The sequence below is a fragment of the Photinus pyralis genome, unplaced genomic scaffold (assembly GCF_008802855.1).
Source record: "Photinus pyralis isolate 1611_PpyrPB1 unplaced genomic scaffold, Ppyr1.3 Ppyr1.4_LG6, whole genome shotgun sequence".
Lineage (NCBI taxonomy): Eukaryota > Metazoa > Arthropoda > Insecta > Coleoptera > Lampyridae > Photinus > Photinus pyralis.
The window spans coordinates 20,896,471-20,918,947 of NW_022170663.1; the positions used below are offsets into that span (position 1 = coordinate 20,896,471).

A 22,477-nucleotide genomic window follows, 5' to 3' on the forward strand; every position below is an offset into this window, starting at 1 on the left:
GAAAAAAGATGTTCAAGAAATTCTCACTATAAAAAGTGAAACTCGGAGAACGCTTAATAAATGAAGATCAACGTGAAATAAACGGTATTAATGTTATTTGGTAAAAGACAGTCAGTTTTGGTGGTTGTAAAATTCTTGTGCTATGTTCTAAGAGATTTTAATTCGTCGTGATAAAAGTTAATGTTTTAATTCCAGTTAAGATGAAGCGTCATGTTACGTATACGGATATTAGATAAGCAGTTCGACTGTTGTGTCTATCGATCAGTTGTCGGATAAGCCTTTCTCGAAGGTTTCTCAACTACTCGATGTAGTAAAGTTATCCATTACCAAAAAGCCGCTTTTAAAACAAAGCCAGTTTCGTTTAAATCAAGAATCAAATGAAGTAAAGAAGATTCCAACGCAATTCAGTTAGTCTTTGTACTTTTTTGTGCGTCTGCTAAAGAACATCGCAGTTATAATCAGTTGTTAATTAAATTGTTAAATTGTTGTTTAATTAAATGTGTTTCAATCGATCGCATGTGCGTGGTATTGGTCCTCAGGCCCTGAATGCCTTTCTTTGTTACACTTAAACGTTTAATTTTTGTAAATTTGTGTAAATGGTCAGCTTTCGACCCAAAATTACGACCCAAAATATAAAAGCTCTTGTGATACATTTTTCTACCTAGGAGTACGTTAAGTGTTAAATAATTCTCTGGAATTGTGTTGTGGATTGTGTTGGATCTTCCCTCACAACTTGAAGCTTTACCTCATACGGAGGTTTGCTTTCGTCCACAATCCAAATGGATCCACTCCGCCCTTTCCTTATGATATCAACGACCGCCTTTCCTACGACCGAGCAACTGTAAAATGAGTTACAGCTTGACAATGACTTATCGAAGGTGACTTAGTTACGGTTGTGGATCTCGAAGATTCGACAGAACTTGGTTGAGGGCTTCAAAGTAGGCGGGTCCCAAGAAATGCTCTTTATCTGGCACTCTGGCAGGTGTACCTGTATATCCTGGGCATACCGCAATAACTTTTATTCCTGTCCGATTGTAGTGTAGATCACAACCCATACTCAGAGTTAAAGCAATTCCGCCCGACTTGGCGGCCGCGTAATGTGGAGAGTGCGCAGCGCCGTATAGTCCGGCTGGTGACGAAATATTTATTACAACGCCTTTGTGGTCAGTTGCGTACATTGGTAGGTAGTTTTCGTACGCGAGCACTGTTCCTGTGATCATTCCAGTCTGTAAATACTAGCTGGATGGCTGCAGATTTACACATTATTTTGCTTACCAAATTCACTGCGATAGATGTACACCATTCCGCTGTCGATATCATAGCATTATTTACAACGATATCTATGTTCTTGAATGTTTCTACCGACTTTTTAAACGCTTCTAAAATTACATTGCAAAAATAAGTGTTACTGCGCATGTCAAGGATACCATGAAACTGTTCTTTAATGGATACGTCAGCTTTGATGAATATTGCTCTGTTTGTGCCAAACTCTTCAATTAGTTCTTTCACCATTCGTGCTCCCTTGTCTTCGCTTCTTCCTATAATAGCGATACCCTAAAAGAAACTAAAATCCAGATTAAGAAATACTACATACCCTTAAACCAGCCCGTAAGAGCTCTTTTGAGATTGCCGCCCCAATTCCTTGAGTGCCACCGGTTACGAGACCCACTTTTCCAGAAATTGTGAACATGTTTGATACACTAAAATCCAACCAGTGCGTTTACCCGTGAAGTTACAGCGAGTTGGAACGATAAGGCATGTTATATGTCAAACGGGAAGGGGTTATCTTAAAGATAATGGAATCATTTACTTTTATTCAAAAGCCTATTCCAACTCATTTACGCACTCCATTTAAAGTATCATCTTTTCTTTGTCGCTACAATCTAACTGTAGAATAGGCTTTGATGTAATAAGTGCTCCCATACTTTATCCTCGTTCAAGCAGCACTCCCTTTTTGAATAGTTCTTTGAATATTTCGTGGTTGCCCACGACAGTAAAGAGGATACTTCTTTTTCCTCTTTTATACAAGCTTAAAAGACTTATGATGAGGTCTGCAAGAAGATTAGTAGTACGCCAACACAGGATTAAAACTTCTGTGGAGCCGAAACGACACCGATATTTTCCAGTGTCGAATCTTTGAACTCACCTTGGGCATAACCGATTCTACGGGTTAAAAAAACTGGTGGGACTTGCCGATTCTGCGTGGATTATCGGAAACTTAATGCGGTTACTGAGCGCGACGCTTATCCGTTGCCTAACGTGTCAGATATCCTAGACTGACTCCGTGATGCACACCATTCACCGACCATTGATATTCATTCGGTGTACTGGCAGATGCCCATGGCTGAAGAGTAAAAAAAAATACAGCGCGTTTATTGTACATAATCCAGGACTGTATCATTTTATCGGTTACCTTTTGGGTTACATAATGCACTTAGTATACTTGGCAGAGATTCGTTGACACCAGAACTAAATCCCGATGTGCTACCAATACTTTTGAAAAGCATAAGTACCTATAGAAATTCTAAGGTCGTATTAAGCAAAGTAACCGAAGCACGGTTACCCCAAAAAGTGAAAAATGTCAGTTCATGAAATGTGAATTAAAATATCTGGGGTATATTGTGGGGAGAAAGGGGTTACAGGGAAGGTGGAGATAATATTAACAATTCCAATTCCCTGAAGGAAGTGCGGTGAATAGTTGGGATGGCACCATGGTACAAACGATTTGTGACAAACATTTCTTCCTTGATTGTTCCTTTGACATGGTTACTTCGGAAGGGGATCAAACGGACAGAAGAATGCGAAGTGTGTAAAAGAATGTTTAATACTTTTATTCTCCAGACTGACGCATCAGGTTACGGTTTTGGATCTGTGCTAGCGTAAGAATATCCTGAGGGTAAATAAGATCATCCGTTGGATAAGTAAATCTTTATTAAAAGCCGAGCGAAAATACACAGCCACCTAGTTAGATTCTCTTGTCGTACTTTGAGCTGTCGAGAAATTTAGGCCATACACAGAGGATCAGAGACCACTATTCATTGATTTAGCTCAACAATCGCTGCGGGAGACTATCAAGATGGACGGTAAAATTATAACAGTACGACTATGAAGTAATTCATCGTAAGGGAGAGATAATTTCCGGGAATGAACAGTGGAAGGTGGAAAATTATTCAAACACATTGCTCCTATTTACGTCGTTTTGGACGATGAACCATAGAAATTGGCAGTCGCCGTAGAAGACAGATCTTGACAACGAAATTACAGGGGATGTAGGAGTAATATAAAAAGGTAAGTAGCTCTTTAAGAAATTATGTACATATTAAGTTACGGGCGGCATATGAAAAAATGAAGAAATCATACAACCTACGTAAGTGTCCAGTTGAATATTTTATTGGACAATTAGTCTGGAGGAGAAATCATTTCAATCAAACGTTGCAAAATACAATACTGTAAAATTGCCACCGATATATGTAGGTCCCTTCAAAATAAACAAAAGATAGATAGATAGATAGATAGATAGAACTTTATTGCTTTTGAAGTACAAAGTATACTTATAGCAACTGAGTTAAGTTTTTGCTTATTATACCTAACAAAAAATAATAATAATACTAATTAGCTTCATTATAAATGCCACAAAATAAATGTAACCTAGCAATTAGTTATTAATAATTAATATGATTATAAAATTTGAAAAAAGAAAATTTGATCATTCATTTAAAATAAAGCTTCTCAAGCGAAGAATATTTAAAAAGTAATGGACTACAGCTTTCACATTATCTTTTGATATATCATTAAGAAAATATAAAAGGTTTTCACAGTTACTAACAATTTCCGTATCCAAGGTTAGACCCTGTCGAAGTGGCACGCACTCAAAGAATACATGCTGGAAAGATTGTATTGAATTACTGTTACAGATACTGCATATGTCTGTAAGATCTATTCTGTAAGTAACACCATCAAAAGTTGCTTTAAACCTTCGTATATTTGAGGTCCTAATTTGGCACATAAATTTAATATATTTGAAAGCTAAATTGTTAAAAAGTAAATAGTTTTTTGATATGCCAGGATTTACAAATTTGTTGTAAAAAAGGGGAAAAGCTGACGTGGCAACAAATAAAAGATCTTGTTGGATGCATGTTGTTAATGAGTTATCTAACAATTTACTTTTATTTTTCTTAAGGTGGAATGGTGAAGCTAATGAAGGAATGAACTGTTCGGAACAGTTGAACTTAGCAAAAAGATCTTTCATTTGTCGTACCCAGTTGTATCGAGGATCGGCGCTATCTAAAAGAGCGAGCTGTCGCCTAAAACAGATGTGAGGAAATCTGACCCTACTCATTGTTAAAAGTTTAATTAACCAGGTTATAGATAGTTTGAAAATAATAAATGAAAGGTTTGTTATTCCGAATTCCAGGCGTACGATACTGTCCGGAGTGTTAGCTGGTAAAAGAAACAACTTTTTAAAGAACTCTATTTGAACGCGTTCAAGGATGTCTAAGTAGCGAATACCCCAAATTGGGGAGTTATTTAGTAGTACCCCAAGTATTAATGAATTATATAGGGACATTTTTGCCGACCATCTGGTCCTGTTTGATTTAGCAATAATTCCCCTGACCATCCCTGAAGCTTGCTTTGCTTTTAAGACCGTGTCTTCTGCCATTGTTCTGAAAAAAGTTGAAGACGTAAACGAGACTCCTAAGTAAACATATTTTCTACAAGTTTCAATTTTTTCGTTATGAAAAAAGAAGTTTTGATTAATTGGTTCACTGCCACCCCGAGAGAAAATTAAGACTTTTGTCTTTTTGCGATTAACGGTAAGTTGGTTTAAGGTCGTGTATTCCTCAAGTGCAGTTAGTTTTCTTTTTAGACCCGACTCCGTGTCGGAAAGAACGACGGCATCGTCACAATAAAGTAAGGCTAGAATATCAGAAATACCATCAATATTTACCCCTGACAAGTTTTTGTTTCTAAAAAATATTTCGAAGTCTGATAAAAAAGCGGAAAATAACAAAGGGCTTAAAGGTTCGCCCTGAAGAACGCCTACTGAGACTGGAAATTCCTTAGTTAGCTCGTTGTTACTATTAATTTTGAAGTTAGCATTCTCGTAGAGCACTTTAATCACCGAAATCACTGTGGATGAAAATCCAAAGGTGTGCAGCTTTCTCCACAAGAGGTCATGAGAAACAGAATCAAAAAGCTTTCGCCTATGACATTTGAGTTAGTGGATAAAAATGGCAGATTCCAGGGTTGTTGGTATGCGAAAGATCTTAAGTTGCAAAACAATTTAGGAGACGACGATTAGTAATATAGATAAAAGTCAGGATTAACATAAGTTAAGATAGTAAGGGTAGATTAGGATTAGGTTCTCTTGAGGTCAGTAGTACATTATTATAAGGTTCTGGGTCGAGAATTTTAAGGGATGTAACTTGAGCTGCGAACTTTAACACTAGGGGAGGTTGGAGAGGACGTTGGGTAGTCCTGATAAGGGGAACGTTCATTCTTTCTTGCTCGACCCTTGCTCGAACGCCAGAGCCCTTCTATTTTTTTCCTTATTCTTTTCGGTTGGGAGGGGTTTCTTAGGGTGCAGTGTAGGTATGCGGGGGATGTGTTTACAAGGGGAATTAGGAGAGTTTTTTTGGAAATGTAAACATGGCGGTTTGCTGGCGTAGGGTTACAATTAGTGGTTTTTCGTTGTGAATGTTTGGGAAAATTTCCTTTAGTCAAGGGAGAGTTGCAACATTTTTTCTTGGTAGCTTTCAAAATTTTAGTCCTGCAGCTGTTTGGGTTGCGGGAAATCAGGAGTTACATTAATTCATTATTTAATTTTCTAAAAGGTCCTGGGAAACGGGGTCAAATACTTGACAAAATTAGATAAGTGTAACAATTTAGGGGACATTTGACCGTTTTAATCCTATTTTTTGTGAAGGGTGCACTCAATCGTCTTAATTGCTTTTGGATTAATCAGTATTAAGATTATTTAATTAGTCAGATTGGGTTTTCGAATCTTGCAAGCCTACCGATATATTCGGGATTTGAAAAAAAACGCATAAGCTACTTGATTTTTACAGATCGCCTGTTTTTAAAACTGGGGAGTATTCTGGAAACTTTCACCGCTCGAATACCAACAATAATTAGCATAAAAAAGGTTCAGGTGACGTATTAAGGGATCAGTAGGTATTAATATTGATCTGTGTTTTTATCACCACCCTAATTTCTTGTTGCACATTTGAAACTTTTGAATCTGGGTAGCAGTCGGTGTTAAAACTGGCGGTTTTTATTATATGGAAATGGAAAAGGAAATTTTGTGTGTAAGAAAACACGAGAACATAAAAAATATTCAGACACATAACCAGGCGATGTCAGGGAAACCTTCTTCGGAACAAAAACCCTGGCGTACACCACACGAATACACAAACTAAATTGACAAAGACAACATAGCCAAAAGAAAATCTACAAAACCTTTCAAATTGCGTAGGTAACAATAAAAATCAGGTCACGTATTTCACGATTTTAGGAACGTCATATTTATTCCAAGTAGATCAACGTGCATCGTTCCAGGTGGTTGTTGAACGTTGCAAGAGCAATACACTTTCGCCTAACCTGTTTGCCGATCATTCGGTTTTCGTCCTGGTAAAAATCGAACCACAGCCTTTCCTTTCGGATCTCTCCATGAATTTTAAAACACCGCAAGCGCCTTTCACCAGCCATTTTGTTGACTTCAAATATTGAGGTTGATATCTGAATAAACCGCAAAACATTAATCCAAACAATCTTCAGCTGAATCATCTTCCAGATTAGGGTTACATTTTCTCGGTCGAACTCTCGGTAGGGGACAACCGTAGTACCGCATGTTTTGAAGGTTTGTTTCTCAAATAACAAATTAATAGTCTCGAAACTAAAGGTATAACTACGAATAAACCATGTTGGCATGCAGCAATTCCACTTCCAGTGGTAACTAATATTGTCCATAATATTCTATGATTGTTCTTCTAAATTTGGTAGCAAGCGGTCCCCGAAACACTTAAGAAAACCGTCTTTGTTCATTTCCCATGGTAATCTGGATCTTTGGTTCTTGAAACAAACAGTAAAAATTCTCCAGGATAAAACCGTTCATGTTTTCGGCTTGTAAAACCACATATCATAAATAGTAATTAAGACGATATTGTTCCCATAAATACCAGTATGTTACCTGCGTCCCTCGGGTCGTTTTGCCAAGACTTACATATTGTTCCATTTTCAAATACTCACGTTTCATCCAAAAAGACACATTGGCGTCCTGCCTCAGATTGTATGTTTTTTACATATGCATCTAAAAAATGAATTTCTGATAGTGCAATATTGGATAACTCCATTAAACCTTTTCTTCGATTATCTTTTTGATATCGATTCGCAATATTTGCAACAACTTTTCTTCAGGGACTTATTCTAAAATACAAATGTAAACTGCTTATAATATCTACACAAATATTAATTTACAGTTTACTTAAACGCCTATCCACATTTAGCCATTGAACTTGCCGTTTAATTTACTATGTTAGATCATGTCGCAGATGGAGTTCCGAATCGCTGCTTGTATGAAACCATCAACTTTCTAGAGGTCTTTCCGATTGATAAGTTTGTGAAAAATAAGTCACTGTTCGCTGGCTAATATTTAATGCATTCGCAACTTTCTGTGAAATGAAACCTGTTAGTCGCCTTGCTTACTTTTTCTTGTTAAACTCGATGGCATTTTTGGGTTATAAAACTTTTGACGCAAAATATCGCAGGATTACTCAAGTTATGTTGCTATATTTGTTCGTTATGTAACTGAATTGGCTAATGTAGTAAAATGCGTTAAAATAATGAAAACGGTCGCAAATACTTGTCAAATTTGACACTAAAGGTTTTATTGTTTAAATAACGCACAACTTTGCGCTCTGCCTCAAGAACGTATATTTTGTGAACTGTATTCATCTATCTAATATAAACACGTGATGCCAACGGCTATTTTGTTAATACGTTGGCATTATAATATTCCCCAAAAACAGAATTGATGTCGTTCGCGTAAAATAAGGTAAATACTACTACAGTTTACTATCAAAGCAGAATTTCTCAATCAAAGTGACACGAGCAAGTTTCTATTTGCATACACCTAAACCGTGAAATCTTCTATTACAACACACAATTTAATGAACTACAGTTATATGTACAAAGTATAATTTTCATTCACTTAAACCATTAGTAATATTTCGAAATTAGCAAAGAAGGGGGTAAGTATGCCAAAAAAAATTTAATATATTGACGGTTTGTGACGTACGTAATTAACAGTTAAATTTTAGATGTAGTAAATAATATAAACGTTTCATACTGTTAATTACCCTTGGTAATTAGAAAATTCCAACACGTCGAGTTACCTATTCATTTAAACTTACTTGTTTGTAGGGGTGGTCTCTTTCTCTGCGCTTACCTACTCATTTCGCAAATCTGGGTTAATAGCTGTGCCGGATTGCAATGAGATGTGTGTATAACAATTCAAGATATTAATCGATCTACATAACTGCTATAGTTCCATCTATATTTAGCAGTGATCTCTATATGGAGTACACACTTGGTATTGGGTGTGTCGTTCGAAGAAAAAACATGTTTATGTTGTCATTTGACCACAGGTGAGAATACATCTAAAATTCCATAACCTCATCGAGAGCAAGATTTCACATTCCTCAGCATCTATTATTTTTAGCACAAGGGAGCAGAAATAAAGTTAATTTTTGGAGTTAGTTAATAAATTCGTTGTAAAAATTTAATTGGGATAATTTGAAAAGCGTTTTTTATTACGCATAATAGTCACATATCGTTTAAGTAACGACATCGGAACAGTTTCCGAACGTATCGCTTAATTAATTTTATTGCTACATTTATAACAGTGTAAAATGTCAGGAAAGTTTAAATATCGAAAAAAGCGCCCTGAGCAATTGATTTTAATTTGCTAATGCCGGCCATAAATCCCGTATAATACTAATAACCGCCTTTAAAAAGAATTATTGAATTAGATGGATCTTGGCGAGAAATTTATAGTTGTACGGATTTTTTAATAGCGATTCTGGGATCATGACTTGTTCGCGTACTACGTAAAGATGTGAGAATAATGAACTCGTAACTATATCGATAAATTGCGCATACCGGAACCCTATCGTAAAGTTTGGAATTTTCAGATTCCGTGCGAATTTCTTGGTAATGGTGAAACTAATTAGCACTGCGGTTATTTGTACTGAAATTAATTATAAGGAAACATTTGAGTTTACTAGAATTTTTCGCAAATTCGAAAGTTAGTTGTATAACTTTTATTTATTCGTCTCTATTATTACTAGGCTAATTTCTCACCTAAATCGTCTTCCTATACTGATTCTATTCTAAAAAGTGTGCTAAATCCTATTTCCTATTTTATATCCATATCTCAAATTCTACCAAAGTTACAGGGACCTTCACTTTTGCTTTTGTTGTGGTTATGGCAGGCCTATCTTTGTGAAGAATGGCGATTTGAATTGGAAAATCACGATAACATTGTTTAACTAATTATCTGAGCGTCTTTACGCGAATGGGCTAGGGCTGTATTCTTCTTGAGGTACAGTTATTTTTATATAATTCCTCTTTGTTAACACGTTTTTTTAGCTTATGTCATATGTGTTCATTTAATTACCTATCTTTATTTATCTATCTCGTAATCTGAAACCCATTTATTTTTATCTGTACCAATGTCGTGACGATTTTCTCTGCAATTAAATGCATTGAGTACAAAGTTGCAGTTGTTTCAGTTTTATTTAATTAATGTACTTATCTGTCTATCTGTGAATGAGATTAGATTAAGTTACCTATAGCTTCTAAGTACTCATCTGAGCTGAACATTTGCATTTAGTTAAGTGTATTCTTGCACCGAATTCCTACTTTATTTGTTGTTTTATAGAACCAAAAATACTAATTTATTTACCGTTTATGCAATTAAATATTATTTGTGTATCTGGATTGTTCACTGCCAAGACAAAGGTTATTACCCATTGGTACCCGAGGATTCACAAAGCTTGTATTTTTAATTTATTTTTATTTTATATGGTTATTTACTTTTTAGCGTGTGACTTGTTGTTTAAAATTTAGTTTGAAGCTTCATTCACTATTGATATTTTACCGAAATCGCGGCTTAAAGCATTTTTTATACTCTCAGACTTCAGAGTTTTTTAACTCTTGACTTTTAAGTTGAAATATAAAACTACAAAATAATGTCCTTCAAACTTTGCTCAGAACCATACACTTCGACATTTGGCTTTTTGGTTTCATTTTGAAATTCTGTCAGCATATATTCAGTTACTAGTGGTTTCCCCCTATTTCGACTTCGATGAAAACTCTTCTGCCTGTTTCCCGACCTGAAAATGGACCGGAAGGGAGACATTCAAGATGGTATCCAATATGGCGTTTTTTGAGCCACCCTGGCTTATTCGCCGTCAAAAATTTGTACAGTTCAGGGTTCTAGACCCACATTTCTGAAGTTAACACAATGGAAGGATCCAAAATGAGGCCGGAAATGTAAAACCCAGGGTAGAACCTCAGTTTCTCACATACATTTGGGCCAAATGGTTTTAAAAATGCCTGTGCCTACCTTTTTTTCAGAATGCCATGAATTCTGGTATGCGGACATAGGTTTTTGGGGTCAAGGAGCACAATGGAATGGAAAAAAATCAGACCAGATAGAAAAGGTAGAAAAGTGCTTTCTCCTATTTCGGCCGAAATGGCGCTAATTATTTGAATTGTTCTAACTTCTCCAGAGTGCACTTACATTCAAGTTTCTTATATGTTGGTGTAGGTTTTCTGAGTTAAGGAGCACAATGAAAGGGTCAAACAAGTGAGGGGAAGTGACAAACCGCGATGTTTCATATTCAGGCCGAAATTATGCCAAAATTTCGAAGTATTGCTACTTTTCTCATAATGCTCATAGTAATTTGTGGACATATAGGTTTCGGAGGTAGAGGAGTGCCATGTAAGGTACTAAAACGTCACCGGAAGACAGATTTTGAAGATGGCGACTTCTTGGGCGTGTACCATTGAACTTGTTTGGCACTAAGAATACCTCATATTGAGAAAGCGGAAAATTGGTTGATAGCAGACGATATAAGTAGAAAGTTCATTGCCCAATCAACTGTATAAGAAGAGGTAATCGTACAACATATCCAGAAAACTTTAGCAGTATTCCTTCCGGTGATCCAATTTTTGTTCTGTCTTATTCAGACCAAGACCGGCTACGGTAACAACTGAGAACACAGATTTGATTGATTGCTATAAACACATTCCCTGGAAACAATGATCTTCCTAACAAATTTTTCAATTTCTGGCACTCTTACCACATATTATGTCGTGTACCTACGTTTTGAGTGTTTTGACAGCTTGCAAAAAAACTTTGCTTATGCTAATCATTCGGTATGAAGTTTCGTGGCGCTATTCATATGGTAAAAAAATCTATTGAAATTTAGGTTTACGCAAATAAATGCTATGTACTTTTTATACAAACACCAATTTTGTTGTTTACACAAATAAACGTGGACGCGCTATTACGTAAACAAAACTTCAGTTTTTATGTATGTAAAATTACTTGTCAATAACAATCATGTTCGGAAAATAAGTTATTTTGTAAGGAAACCCTCCCATTGACACATTGTGGATATAACTTAATAATAGAAGGTTAGAAAATTATTGCGTCAATCTAAATATCATGTTTTTTCCATGCTTATCGTGGGTATAAATTTTTGGCACTCCATACATTCTTCACCTCTCGTTTGAAGTTGCACTAAAGTAAACATGAATTTTCTTCCACTCTGTTTCTTAAGCATCGCGCTTATGCTTCCACTGGGTTTGAATGGAAATGTGATAGTCTTAACAGAAACAAATTTCGATGAAATTACTTCGCAAAACAAGATTATGGTTAAATTTTGTAAGTATTTGTGTTAATTATATTCCACGGAACACATTTCCGTTTTAGATGCGCCCTGGTGCGGTTACTGTGTGCAAATGAAGAATGACTATATGAATTTGGCAAACAAATTAAAAGATGAGGGCTCGGAGATTAAGGTGGGCGCAGTAGATTGTGACCAACATGGTCGCGTGTGTAAGGGCGTTAAAGGTTTTCCAACCTTGAGATTCTATCGAAAGGGATCTTCAACCCTCGATTACACAGGTACATTATGCTGACCATAAAGTAATTGAAAATGATCAATTTTTGTGCAGGACAACGGACCGTAAATCCCATGTATAAATTTCTAACGACTAACGCCTAGAGGAGCATAAAGTAATGTAACCGTCCACTGCCGCATAAAACACTTTTGTACAACTTACGGACAGGAGTTTGCTGTTACTTTTTGGAATACGCATATATTTGAAAAATAATGTTTAAAAAATTTTATCCACTGTTGGTAAGGATGAGTTACGAACGGCATAATTAAAACGTTTGAATTTCTGTTTGGTATTTTTAAGTCGCATAGAGAAAGCGTTGGTCAAAAATTGACATCGTGCTAGGTACGTAGGTAGGGTTATTTTACGTAAAAATTTTGCAATCTTTTTCATTTAAATGTGCGGAAATTTTCAAGTTTAAAGACGGTCAAGGTTTCATTCATATTCAACTAAACAAATATTCATTATGTCATGTTTAAGTTTTTATTTTGGCGAGTTCAGAGAGCTTTATTTGTCATCTGAGTAATATATATCAGTCACGTCGTGCTTTAAATCGCATTTGGCGCCCCATTGATGGTAATTTGTTTGCTTTCCACTATAAAAAGAGGTCATATAATGTTTCATTTCTTACACTGCGAATAAGGCTGATCGTCCACTGGAAGCAAAACAAGCGACATGAGCGTCAACCAGCGACTATGCGCGGCAGATCCTAAACATTGTATTTTAATGTAAGCTCGTCCACTGAAAGCAAGTTTGAGCGGGTGATTATGAGCGTAAACGTGATTGCGCTACAATTCCGAACAGTATGGGATTTACGCTCGTAGCCGCGTCTGTCTGCAAACATCATTCAGCTATATAATTTAGTTAGATTCTGTTCTGATGATTGCATTTATAGAATTGAGGATGTATAAATGGGTCTGAGGACCCATTCGGTAATAGTAAAAAAATTTCGGAGGGTCGTTCTCTAATTCACGATGGAGACTGCATTCGCCGAGACGCGCCCTTTTGCAATATAGGGTTTACCCAATACAATCTTCTTCTTTGACTACTTTTCCGCCTCCTGTAAGAAGTTTCTAAAAAGTACGCCTCTTCCGCAACCATTTTAACATTAATCGTACAACGCACAACAACTATTCCACTTCGCTACTACTGAGTAATGAGACAGCTGGTAATGGACGACCCCCATCGCACAAAATCGCTTGTCTTATAGCCGCTTGTTGACGCTCGTGTCGCGTAAGCTCGAAGCCGTTTGTTTCTAGTAGACGACCAGCTTTGAGCTTTCCGTGGTAAAATTGTGTTCAGTCAGGAATGAGCTTTGCACGAAATTAGTATGTCGCTTTTAATTAGTCAAGGCGAAAGATCCGATTAGCGGCAGTAAAGCTAGTTTGAGCGATAGATTCTGGCTTTGGGGAGTCGACCGGGTCAGATCAAATTATATGCGTTTAGTGTAGCGGCTTTGAGAGCCTAAAAAATTGGCATTCGGGAAAATCGAGCTAAAAAAGAAGACGTAATCTAATTCAGAGCGACAATTAGTGTCAATGATACCTAGTAGTTTTTTTTTGTAATTTATCATTCTGCCCCAGTGGAAATCGTTACGCGAAAAAGTTTTCATTTTGAATTATAATCGCAGAAGTGCATGTTAGTTTTCGCTACCCTTAGCGGCATTGTGTGTTGTTTTCGGCCACATAGCGTACGAGGTTCATATTTATAAACAAAGTGCTATTCAGCAAATTCCATAGAAATTTGGCGCGCTCTACGCGGTGCCACAAAGAATAGAACACAACAGAAAGATACTCTCATCTCCCGTGTCAAGTGAAATTGCAATAAAGAAAACTGTTAGCAAGGTCAGATAATATTTACGTTTATTTTTGTGCCGCTAAAGATAAAATTAATCAAGATGAAAAGTTTACCAAAGGGATTTCCCACGCATTAAACCTAAAATTCAAGAACAAACCCCTAAAATTTTATGCTAGTGGTCGTTTCTTTTGCCAACCCAAAAGGATCAACCACCGAAATCTGCAATTCAATCGATAATCATCAAAGACGTCTTAATCCAAGAGCTGTTATGGAGTTATTCGTATCGTTGGGTTTTAAGAATGCATCCCGGAGATCACCTGTTAACCACCTCAACCCTGTTAGCTGTAAGAACTCCAGGTTTCCACATTAAAGAAGGAATTTCGCCCAGAAAAAGTTCGTTATAAAATTGTATGACTTTTTTATTTATTTAAATCGACAACATTCCGATCCATTAGACCATTTTGACCTATTACTATTACCTTTTAAACTGTATGAGAAACTAGGGTGCGATTAGAGTGTAAATTAGTAACGATCCTAATGCAAATTATTGAACGAATCCTTATTAGTCAAAGAATGGCCACCTCTACATAGGATTTAAATATTCAGATCTATGCCAGGTAGAAATTTAATATTTAAATCATTTTATAAGAAGCAAAGTAATTAAGGAGATGCATCCTTAAACTTCCTCAATATTTTTATCAATATACTAAAATTCATTATTTCCGTTGTTGTCATTGTGCTGGACAGTACTGGGTGACCCAATAGGACTGTTCCTCGGCCATATCTCGGGAACCGTTCGTCGTATGACTTAGGAGTAAAAAAATTATCGGTAAACCGGTCAAGAAGAATCGCTGGAAAATATTTTCAAGTTCTAAAAATGACCACCAGAGGGCGTAACTGCCATCTTAAATTTTAAAATTGCATTTTCCTTAAATTGCGCATAATAAACTAAAAATTGTTTTTCACATTTTTAAAGAGAACCAGTTTATCTAATTTTCGTGAAAAAAAAACAACTCAAAGATGGTGTGGGGCGTTCAATTGTTTTTGCAATAGCCTGCTTTAACTTCCTAACGGTTTGACCGGTTTTAAAAAATTTGGTATCGTTGAAAAGAGCATTGCTTCGGCAATAAGAATCAAAAATATAGTTAATTTAGTTGAATCCTTCTCTAGACCAAAACCGCCTACGGTAAATAAATTAGAGTGCTATGTATACTTTTTGCCAAACACCAATTTTGTTGGTTACACTAATAAACATGAACGTGGTATTACGAAACACATTTAATATTGTTATAAATTCAGTTTTTATGTGTGCAAAATTACTTAATAATAACAATTATATTTAGAAAATGAATTATTTTGTAAAGAAAGCCTACCTTTGACAAATTGTGTATATAACTAAATAATAAACAATTATTCCACTAATTCAAATATCGCGCTTTTTCTATGGTTATTATCGTGGCATAATTTTTTGTAACTCTGATGTGACATGCATTGTTCACCTGTCGTTTGAAGTTGCACTAAAGTAAACATGAATTTTCTTCCACTCTTTTTCATAAGTGTAGGACTGGTGCTTCCACTGGGTCTGAACGGAAATGTGATAGAATTAACAGACGCAAATTTCGATGAAATTACGTCGCAAAACAAGATTATAGTTAAATTTTGTAAGTAGTTGTGTTAATTATGTTCCACGGAACATATTTCCGTTTTAGATGTGCCCTGGTGCGGTTACTGCCTGAAAATCAAAAATGACTTTATTAGTTTGGCTACAAAATTAAAAGATGAGAACTCTGAGATACAGGCGGGCGAAGTAGACTGTGACAAACAACGTCGTGCGTGTAAGGGCATTAAAGGTCTTCCTACATTGAGATTCTATCGAAAGGGATCACCAACCCTCTACTACACAGGTACATTATGCTGATTATAAAGTAATTGTAAATGATTAATTTTTGTGCAGGACCACGGACCCTGAATTCCATGTATAAATTTCTAACTACTGGCGCCTAGAGGAACAGAAAGTAATGTAACCGTCCCGTGTCGCATAAAACATTTTTGTGTCTTAGGGACAGGAGTTTGCTGTTATTTTCTGGATAAAGGTTTGATATGAGCCATTATCTTGAGACCATAGATACGCATATATTTAAAAAATAATGTTTAAAATTTCATTCACTGTGGGTAAGGATGTGCTACAAATGGCACAATTAAAAAGTAATTCCTGTTTAGTGTTTTTAACTCGTATAGTGTCAAAAACGAATTTTAAGCCATACATTCGCCACGTGACTACCTTCGAAACACAAGTCGGAAATGGGTACCCACAAAGGGATTGGATTATGGATAACGATAGAAAGGTGGACATGGCCAATGTGTACTTAGGCCTCAAATTCAAAAACTAGCAGCGAATTCGGCTTCCGGCTACGCAAACGGAACTTCTTCGAACTACAAACTCACATTAGGCGAAACTTTCAATGCTGGCTGTCAACAACAACCAATCATACACAGTTGACAACAAAGACTATCCCCTCAACGTACATTAGTAGACGACTAAAAAATAGAGGTCGAATAATGTTTATAAATCAATTTCTTATCAGAGATTAAATCCAAACTTAAATTCTAGGAAAAATAAAATTTCATCTCTCTTAACTACACAGAAAAGGCGAAAAATCACATCCACCTGTCAATTAAATTAAGCATTAACAATTGATAACAGATAAAGACCAAACAAAATTCCCAAACATTTCTACGTTAAATAAAATAAAAATGTAAACGAAAACAACCTTGACCGCTTTCTCGTATGACACAAATAATCTCCATGCCGTTACATAGACCAACGACAAAATAATAAAATTTAATTACGAAAGTTAATTACACAGAAGGAAACCGCCCTTGTCCATCTTAATTAGGATGTCCGAAAATGTCATCCTGCCATACGAAATAAACACAGCAATATACTTACGGGAATGATTGGGATGAAACAAACAGTAGATGCTTATTGTCTATTGCTGGATCCTCAGGCGATGTTAAGGGCGACGTATGGAAGGGTAGAAAATAAGGAGAAAATAGGGTGGAGTGGATTGGAGGAACGAAATTCAAATGGTAGGTGATGTGCAGAATAGTGAAAGGACTCTTTGCTATTAGATAGGGGAATGAGAACTTTCATAATGTTCAGAACTTCTTAATTTAATTTCTTAATTCTCTGTGTACTGCGATTGATGATATATTGTGTACCATCATCATCATGCTACATAATACTTACTTATGTAAGTAATTATGTGTATTACATCTTTAAATACCTACATACCTATTCTGCATATGTCTTTGCAATAAATTACCTACGTATTTTTGTATGGATTTTCATCTTTCGAAAATACCTCAACCCGTTGGATGAGGTTTCATCAAAGCCACTTTTTTGTGAGAAGCAACTATCTCACTTTCGTTAACAGTAGTGACGTCACTACTGTCCATTTAATTGCCCTGGACGCAAGCGACCCGGCCGCAAGTGCCCATAATTCGCTTTCCTAAACAAAACCAAAACTATGGTTTTAATAAATAATAGAAGGGATAAATATTTAAACAAATTTCATAATTTTTGCGCCAAATTCGCCGTTAACCTCCATGCGTTTGCTAACAAAGCATTTCCTTGTTAACACATTGAAATATTTATTGAAAAGTGAACGTTACATAATCCTTGTCAAGAAAATATTAATGATAACATTAATCTTCTTTATTTAAACATCAAAGGAAGGATTTTTGAAAAGTTAAAATAAATTATAACCAGTTAAAAGGTTGTCAAAATTGATTGAACCATAGTTGTTTCTATTGTATTACTGGCACCCACTTTGAAAAGTAACGAATTGAAATTAGAACACATTTCTACTACGGCATTTTTTAAAATTGAACAGATTAATAACCATAACTCATTGATCGCATAAATCACGGTAATGGCTTAATTAATTATAGCCAAGAAATTTTCGACTTGATATATGGCGCTCATTTCGTTACCCCTATACGTTACGTACTACGCGAAAATGGCCTTATTATAAAAATTGTGAATTTACATTCAGACGAATAAATAAATCCAAAAACGCCAATTACAGCGGGCCGTAAAATTATTTTTTATGTTTTCGACCGCTGCGCTGTGTGGCCCCGCTGAGCGTGTGACACGTGCTTTACGACAACAAAATCCTTTATCTAATAAACCTAAGGACTAACGTCGACACGTCCACATAAATAATGTCAAATCAATATTGAGGAAACCCGGACGTACTCAAAAGTCGCAATTATAAAGCAATCAGTGGTTTCTCCAGAAATTGGTCGTTTCGGCGTTTGCCATATGCCATTTTCGTTAGTTTGTATCGTGTCATTTCTAACTAGATCTATCAGTTTGGCATCATGTGAGGTCCCAAACGAAAAAAAAAAAAATATGTACGTGTAGCAATGCGAGGGTACACAATTCGTGATACAGAAAATATGGAATTAATTTGCATATTAATTTAAAGATTAAACATATGCTCTGTGTCTTTAATTAAACACGAAAGACACGGGGAAAATAATCCCCGCAATTTATTAATTAGCTTATACTATTCGTGAAATATTAACAATCGTGACTTAGGAATTTTCGTAATGCGTTTTACATGATGTATGTTGCATTTAATTTTATTCGCGGTGTAATCCTCTTTGCTTAATTGTTTTACTTAAAAAAAATCCTTTCACTCGCGTGTACGACGGGGACAATAATTTTCCGTTCGTTTGTGTGAAATCCTGACCTTACCGAACTCATTAATATTCATGCAGGCGGTATCGTTCTCCTAATGCGTTCGAGGGAAATCAGCATCACTTCATGTTTGAAATGAAATGTCAGTTCATTAATAATATCAATAAGACACGTAATGTTCGTGTAAACAGTTTTAACCAATTATACAGGCATGCGATTTCTGTGCAGGTATCCCCATCTTCACTTTAATTATCCATTAACTTTGTTGATTCTTGGCTGAAAGCGTATAGCCTGGCTCTGTGCAATTAAGTGCACGATCGGTAACTACCGAAATTGAACACCACAAATTTTTGTTTAGCATGTCTTATGGGAAAGAGGCGCGTGGTCATAAACAAAATCATTCCTTAGTTGATTCTAGGTCAGAAGCCAAAAGGAGGCACTTAATGTAGATCAATCATTATTTATTCGCCTGCCAAGAGTACTACTATGGGGTCTTGTTAGGCAATGCTATATTTTTAATCCTAATCGTTTAAGATCGTGAATTATTTAATCAGTCAACCACGCATTTAAATTTAAAAGCCTTCTACTCCGATTAACATACCATAACGTTGCTATTTTAAGAGAACTAACCAGGACAGGAGAGCATGGTTTTGTGGTCGATTCAGGATATTGTCTGACGATGGTGTATGTACATACGCGAACAACCAACGCAAAGGTGTATTATACTAATAGCGAAGTAGATTACTCTTGTATTTTGAAGTGTATGTTCTGTTTACAACATCCAAAAGCTACCAGATTTAACGGAAGCCTTCTAATGGGGTTGAATTATTTTAAATTCGTTAAAGTTGCGCAGTTGTAGGTATTGAGTATCACAAAGTATATAGTAGTCCAGTCAAGTTAAAGAAGAAAAATAGGAGTACCCTTGCATACATTCCCAAAAAGCTGAAAATTCACATGAAGTTCGCAAAAATGGGTTTTCTGGATTTTTGAGCGAAACGGTTAGTTTTATTATAAACATAGTTCAGACAAAAATTGTAGATCATGCAATTATATACAAAAAATGTCCTTACAAGATGTCCTAAGATTCAGTACTTCTGAGAAAAAGCGATTCCAAAATTTACTACACGCCACCTGTAAGGTAGTGTACTTGTACGTGTTTTTTAACGTGTTTTCCCCAGTAGGCCTACTCCACGGTCTATTTTATTTAATCCTAGTAGAATAATAGGTCTTCTCATTCAATTTATTCTTCTTTTTCATCTTCTCTTTCTCCATAAACTTCTTCTTGTTTTTCTTCGTCTTCTTTTTCCTGAGTCGACGTAAATTGTCCAACCAGTGATATATCAGGTGTTTCGTCGTCGATGTAAGGATCAATGTAATTAATTAATTAATGAAAGTCAAGCCTCTGCTCTTAATTAACAAATACATACATCAACATTATGTATTGTTATGTGGTGTTTCATACTGTTATACTTACTGTACTTACTTATTTTAAATTCTGTAGGGACGTCCGCCTACAGTGGCCACTCTGGTACAGTGGCCACATTTTGAAAAAAAATTCAAATACTGTTACATTATACTGCCATCTAGTGTGGTGAAAGTGCAGGTGTATTTGCCGGTTTTATAAGCATTTTCAAGTCAGTTGGAAGATGAATAGTGTTCGTGTACGTCCATGTTGTTTTTCATGTGCATAAAGTTACTTTTAAAAGAAGTTGAAGGAGGTTTTTAATAATAGCCGTCACAGATATCTATATATAAATCATACTACATACACATACAACCTTGGATAACGTTAAAATATCTGCGACTAGGTAAGAATTTGTAGCACAATTATTACACGCCATTTTTATTAGAAGTTTGCATTTGTGTACAGTGGCCACCATTTGATGCGTTAACTGTGGCCACCCCTTTGCGTTTTTTAAAACGCATGGCCACTGTACACGTTAATGATAAATGAATAATATTTATGGGATTACGTGATTTTCAGATCCCTATTTTGCCTAAATGCCGCGAAAAAATATTAAAAACATTAAAATAGGACAAACGAGTGAGGAAGCGATGAGAAACGCTGTATACGCGGTTTTCGAAGGCGGTTTGTCTGCCAAAGCAGCAGCGATGCGTTATGGTATTCCTCGTAGCTGAAAAATCAGACTGCAGGCAAAGACTGGTTCATTAATTTTTTGAAAAGAAATCAAGATATTTCTATCAGAACAGCAGAAGCAACTTCACTAGGAAGAGCTATGGGATTTAATAAACCGGTGGTGTCAAAGTTTTTTGAAAATCTTCATAGCGTCTTGCAAAAACATAAATTTGATGCATTTCAAATTTTTAACGTCGATGAAACTGCCTTGACAACGGTGCAAAATCCTAACAAAATTTTAGCAACTAAAGGTCAGAAGCAAGTGGGCGCTATTACATCTAGTGAACGAGGCACACTGGTGACAATGGTAGGTGCAATAAATGCGGCAGGAAACACAATTCCGCCAATGTTAGTGTTTCCGCGTAAATACTTTAAAGACCACATGATTAAAAATAGTCCACCAGGAACCATTGGAGTCGCATCTCCGTCTGGTTGGATCACTTCGGAATTATTTCTAAAATGCTTCAATCATTTCATCAAACATGCCAAACCATCTGCTGTTACCCCTGTACTATTAATAATGGATAACCATGAGGCGCATATTACATTGCAAATAATTGAACAGGCTCGATTGAATAACGTGGTGCTAATAACACTCCCCCCTCACACGAGTCACAGGCTACAGCCCCTCGATAAATGTGTCTACGGACCTTTAAAAAAATATTATAATAACCAGTGCCAATCATGGCTTCTTAGTAATCCCGGTAAAAGAATTACCATTTACGACATTGCTGAGATTCTTGGTCACGCATATCCATTAGCATTTTGTTAAAAAAAATTGCATCTCTGGTTTTAAAAATACAGGAATATTTCCCTATAACGATCTCATATTCGATGAAGATGATTTTATGGCCGCAACTGTAACTGACGTACCAGAAAGGGAACCTCAATCCAGCACGCGCTATGAGGTTGATAACACTCCACACGCTGATCGTCAGGAGAGTGAGAATTATATTTCTATGGAATTACAGCAATAAACGCCAGAAAAACAATTTATTTCGCCCGAAATGTTGCAACCGTATCCAAAAGTTGAATGCAATAGAGTTGACGTAGTACAAAATCGCAAAAAGAAATCAACTGAAATACTAACCAATACGCCAATATTTCATCGAATAAGAGACGAACAAAACGAAAAGTTAATGAAGAGAGCCGCTCAAATCAAGCGCAAATGCTTCCAGGAAGTGGACCAGCCAGTTGTTATAAAGAAAGGTAAACTCCAATCAAGTAAAAATACTGCACCGTCGAGTTCTGAAGAAAGCGAAGGGATCATGTCTGATCTGTCCGACTTGGACGATGTTGATTATTGCGAGGACGCCGATCAACCTAATTTTAAAGACGTAAATGAAATTAACGTGGAATCATTTGTTTTGGTAAAATTTGCAGGGAAAAAAATAATAAAATATTACGTGGGGAAAGTCATAAAGAAATGCAGTGCCATAGAATTTGAAATAAGTTTTTTAAGGAAGAAGGGAGACAAGTTTATTTTTCCAACTGTTGAAGACATAAGCATAGTTCCATTGGACGACGTTGTTCTTGACTTACCTGTTCCATACTTCACCGGAGGGACAGCCAGAATAAACAGTTCTTATAAATTTTCAGTTGATTTTACTTCCTACAATGTTAACTAAAGATTATTAAAGATTACT

The 22,477-nt window shown here is 36.1% G+C and overlaps 3 protein-coding genes across 4 annotated transcripts; 2 read left to right on the forward strand and 1 right to left on the reverse strand.

Annotated features, from left to right (window-relative positions):
- Positions 1–141: 141 nt before the first annotated feature.
- Positions 142–1,743, reverse strand: LOC116174939 (15-hydroxyprostaglandin dehydrogenase [NAD(+)]-like). 2 transcript variants are annotated; one of them, XM_031492979.1, is made up of 5 exons: positions 1,595–1,743; positions 1,428–1,554; positions 1,276–1,379; positions 892–1,226; positions 142–839 (listed from the first exon to the last, which is right to left on the reverse strand). In XM_031492979.1, exons 1-5 carry the CDS (start codon positions 1,688–1,690, stop codon positions 680–682), a joined length of 822 nt encoding a protein of 273 aa, XP_031348839.1. In that variant the 5' UTR covers positions 1,691–1,743; the 3' UTR covers positions 142–679. The 2 variants fall into 2 exon arrangements, with proteins under 2 accessions (XP_031348839.1, XP_031348840.1); XM_031492980.1 differs by having other exon boundaries at positions 1,428–1,538; positions 1,595–1,707.
- Positions 1,744–11,790: 10,047 nt separating this feature from the next.
- On the forward strand, positions 11,791–12,476 carry LOC116173061 (protein disulfide-isomerase 2-like). Its single transcript, XM_031490345.1, has 3 exons — positions 11,791–11,953; positions 12,002–12,196; positions 12,247–12,476. The coding sequence occupies exons 1-3, from the start codon at positions 11,821–11,823 to the stop codon at positions 12,294–12,296; spliced, it is 378 nt and encodes a 125-aa protein (XP_031346205.1). The 5' UTR covers positions 11,791–11,820; the 3' UTR covers positions 12,297–12,476.
- A 2,950-nt stretch (positions 12,477–15,426) lies between these two features.
- On the forward strand, positions 15,427–16,201 carry LOC116174302 (thioredoxin domain-containing protein 5-like). The gene is made up of 3 exons (XM_031492200.1): positions 15,427–15,647; positions 15,696–15,890; positions 15,941–16,201. Exons 1-3 carry the CDS (start codon positions 15,515–15,517, stop codon positions 15,988–15,990), a joined length of 378 nt encoding a protein of 125 aa, XP_031348060.1. The 5' UTR covers positions 15,427–15,514; the 3' UTR covers positions 15,991–16,201.
- The last annotated feature ends 6,276 nt before the right edge of the window (positions 16,202–22,477 follow it).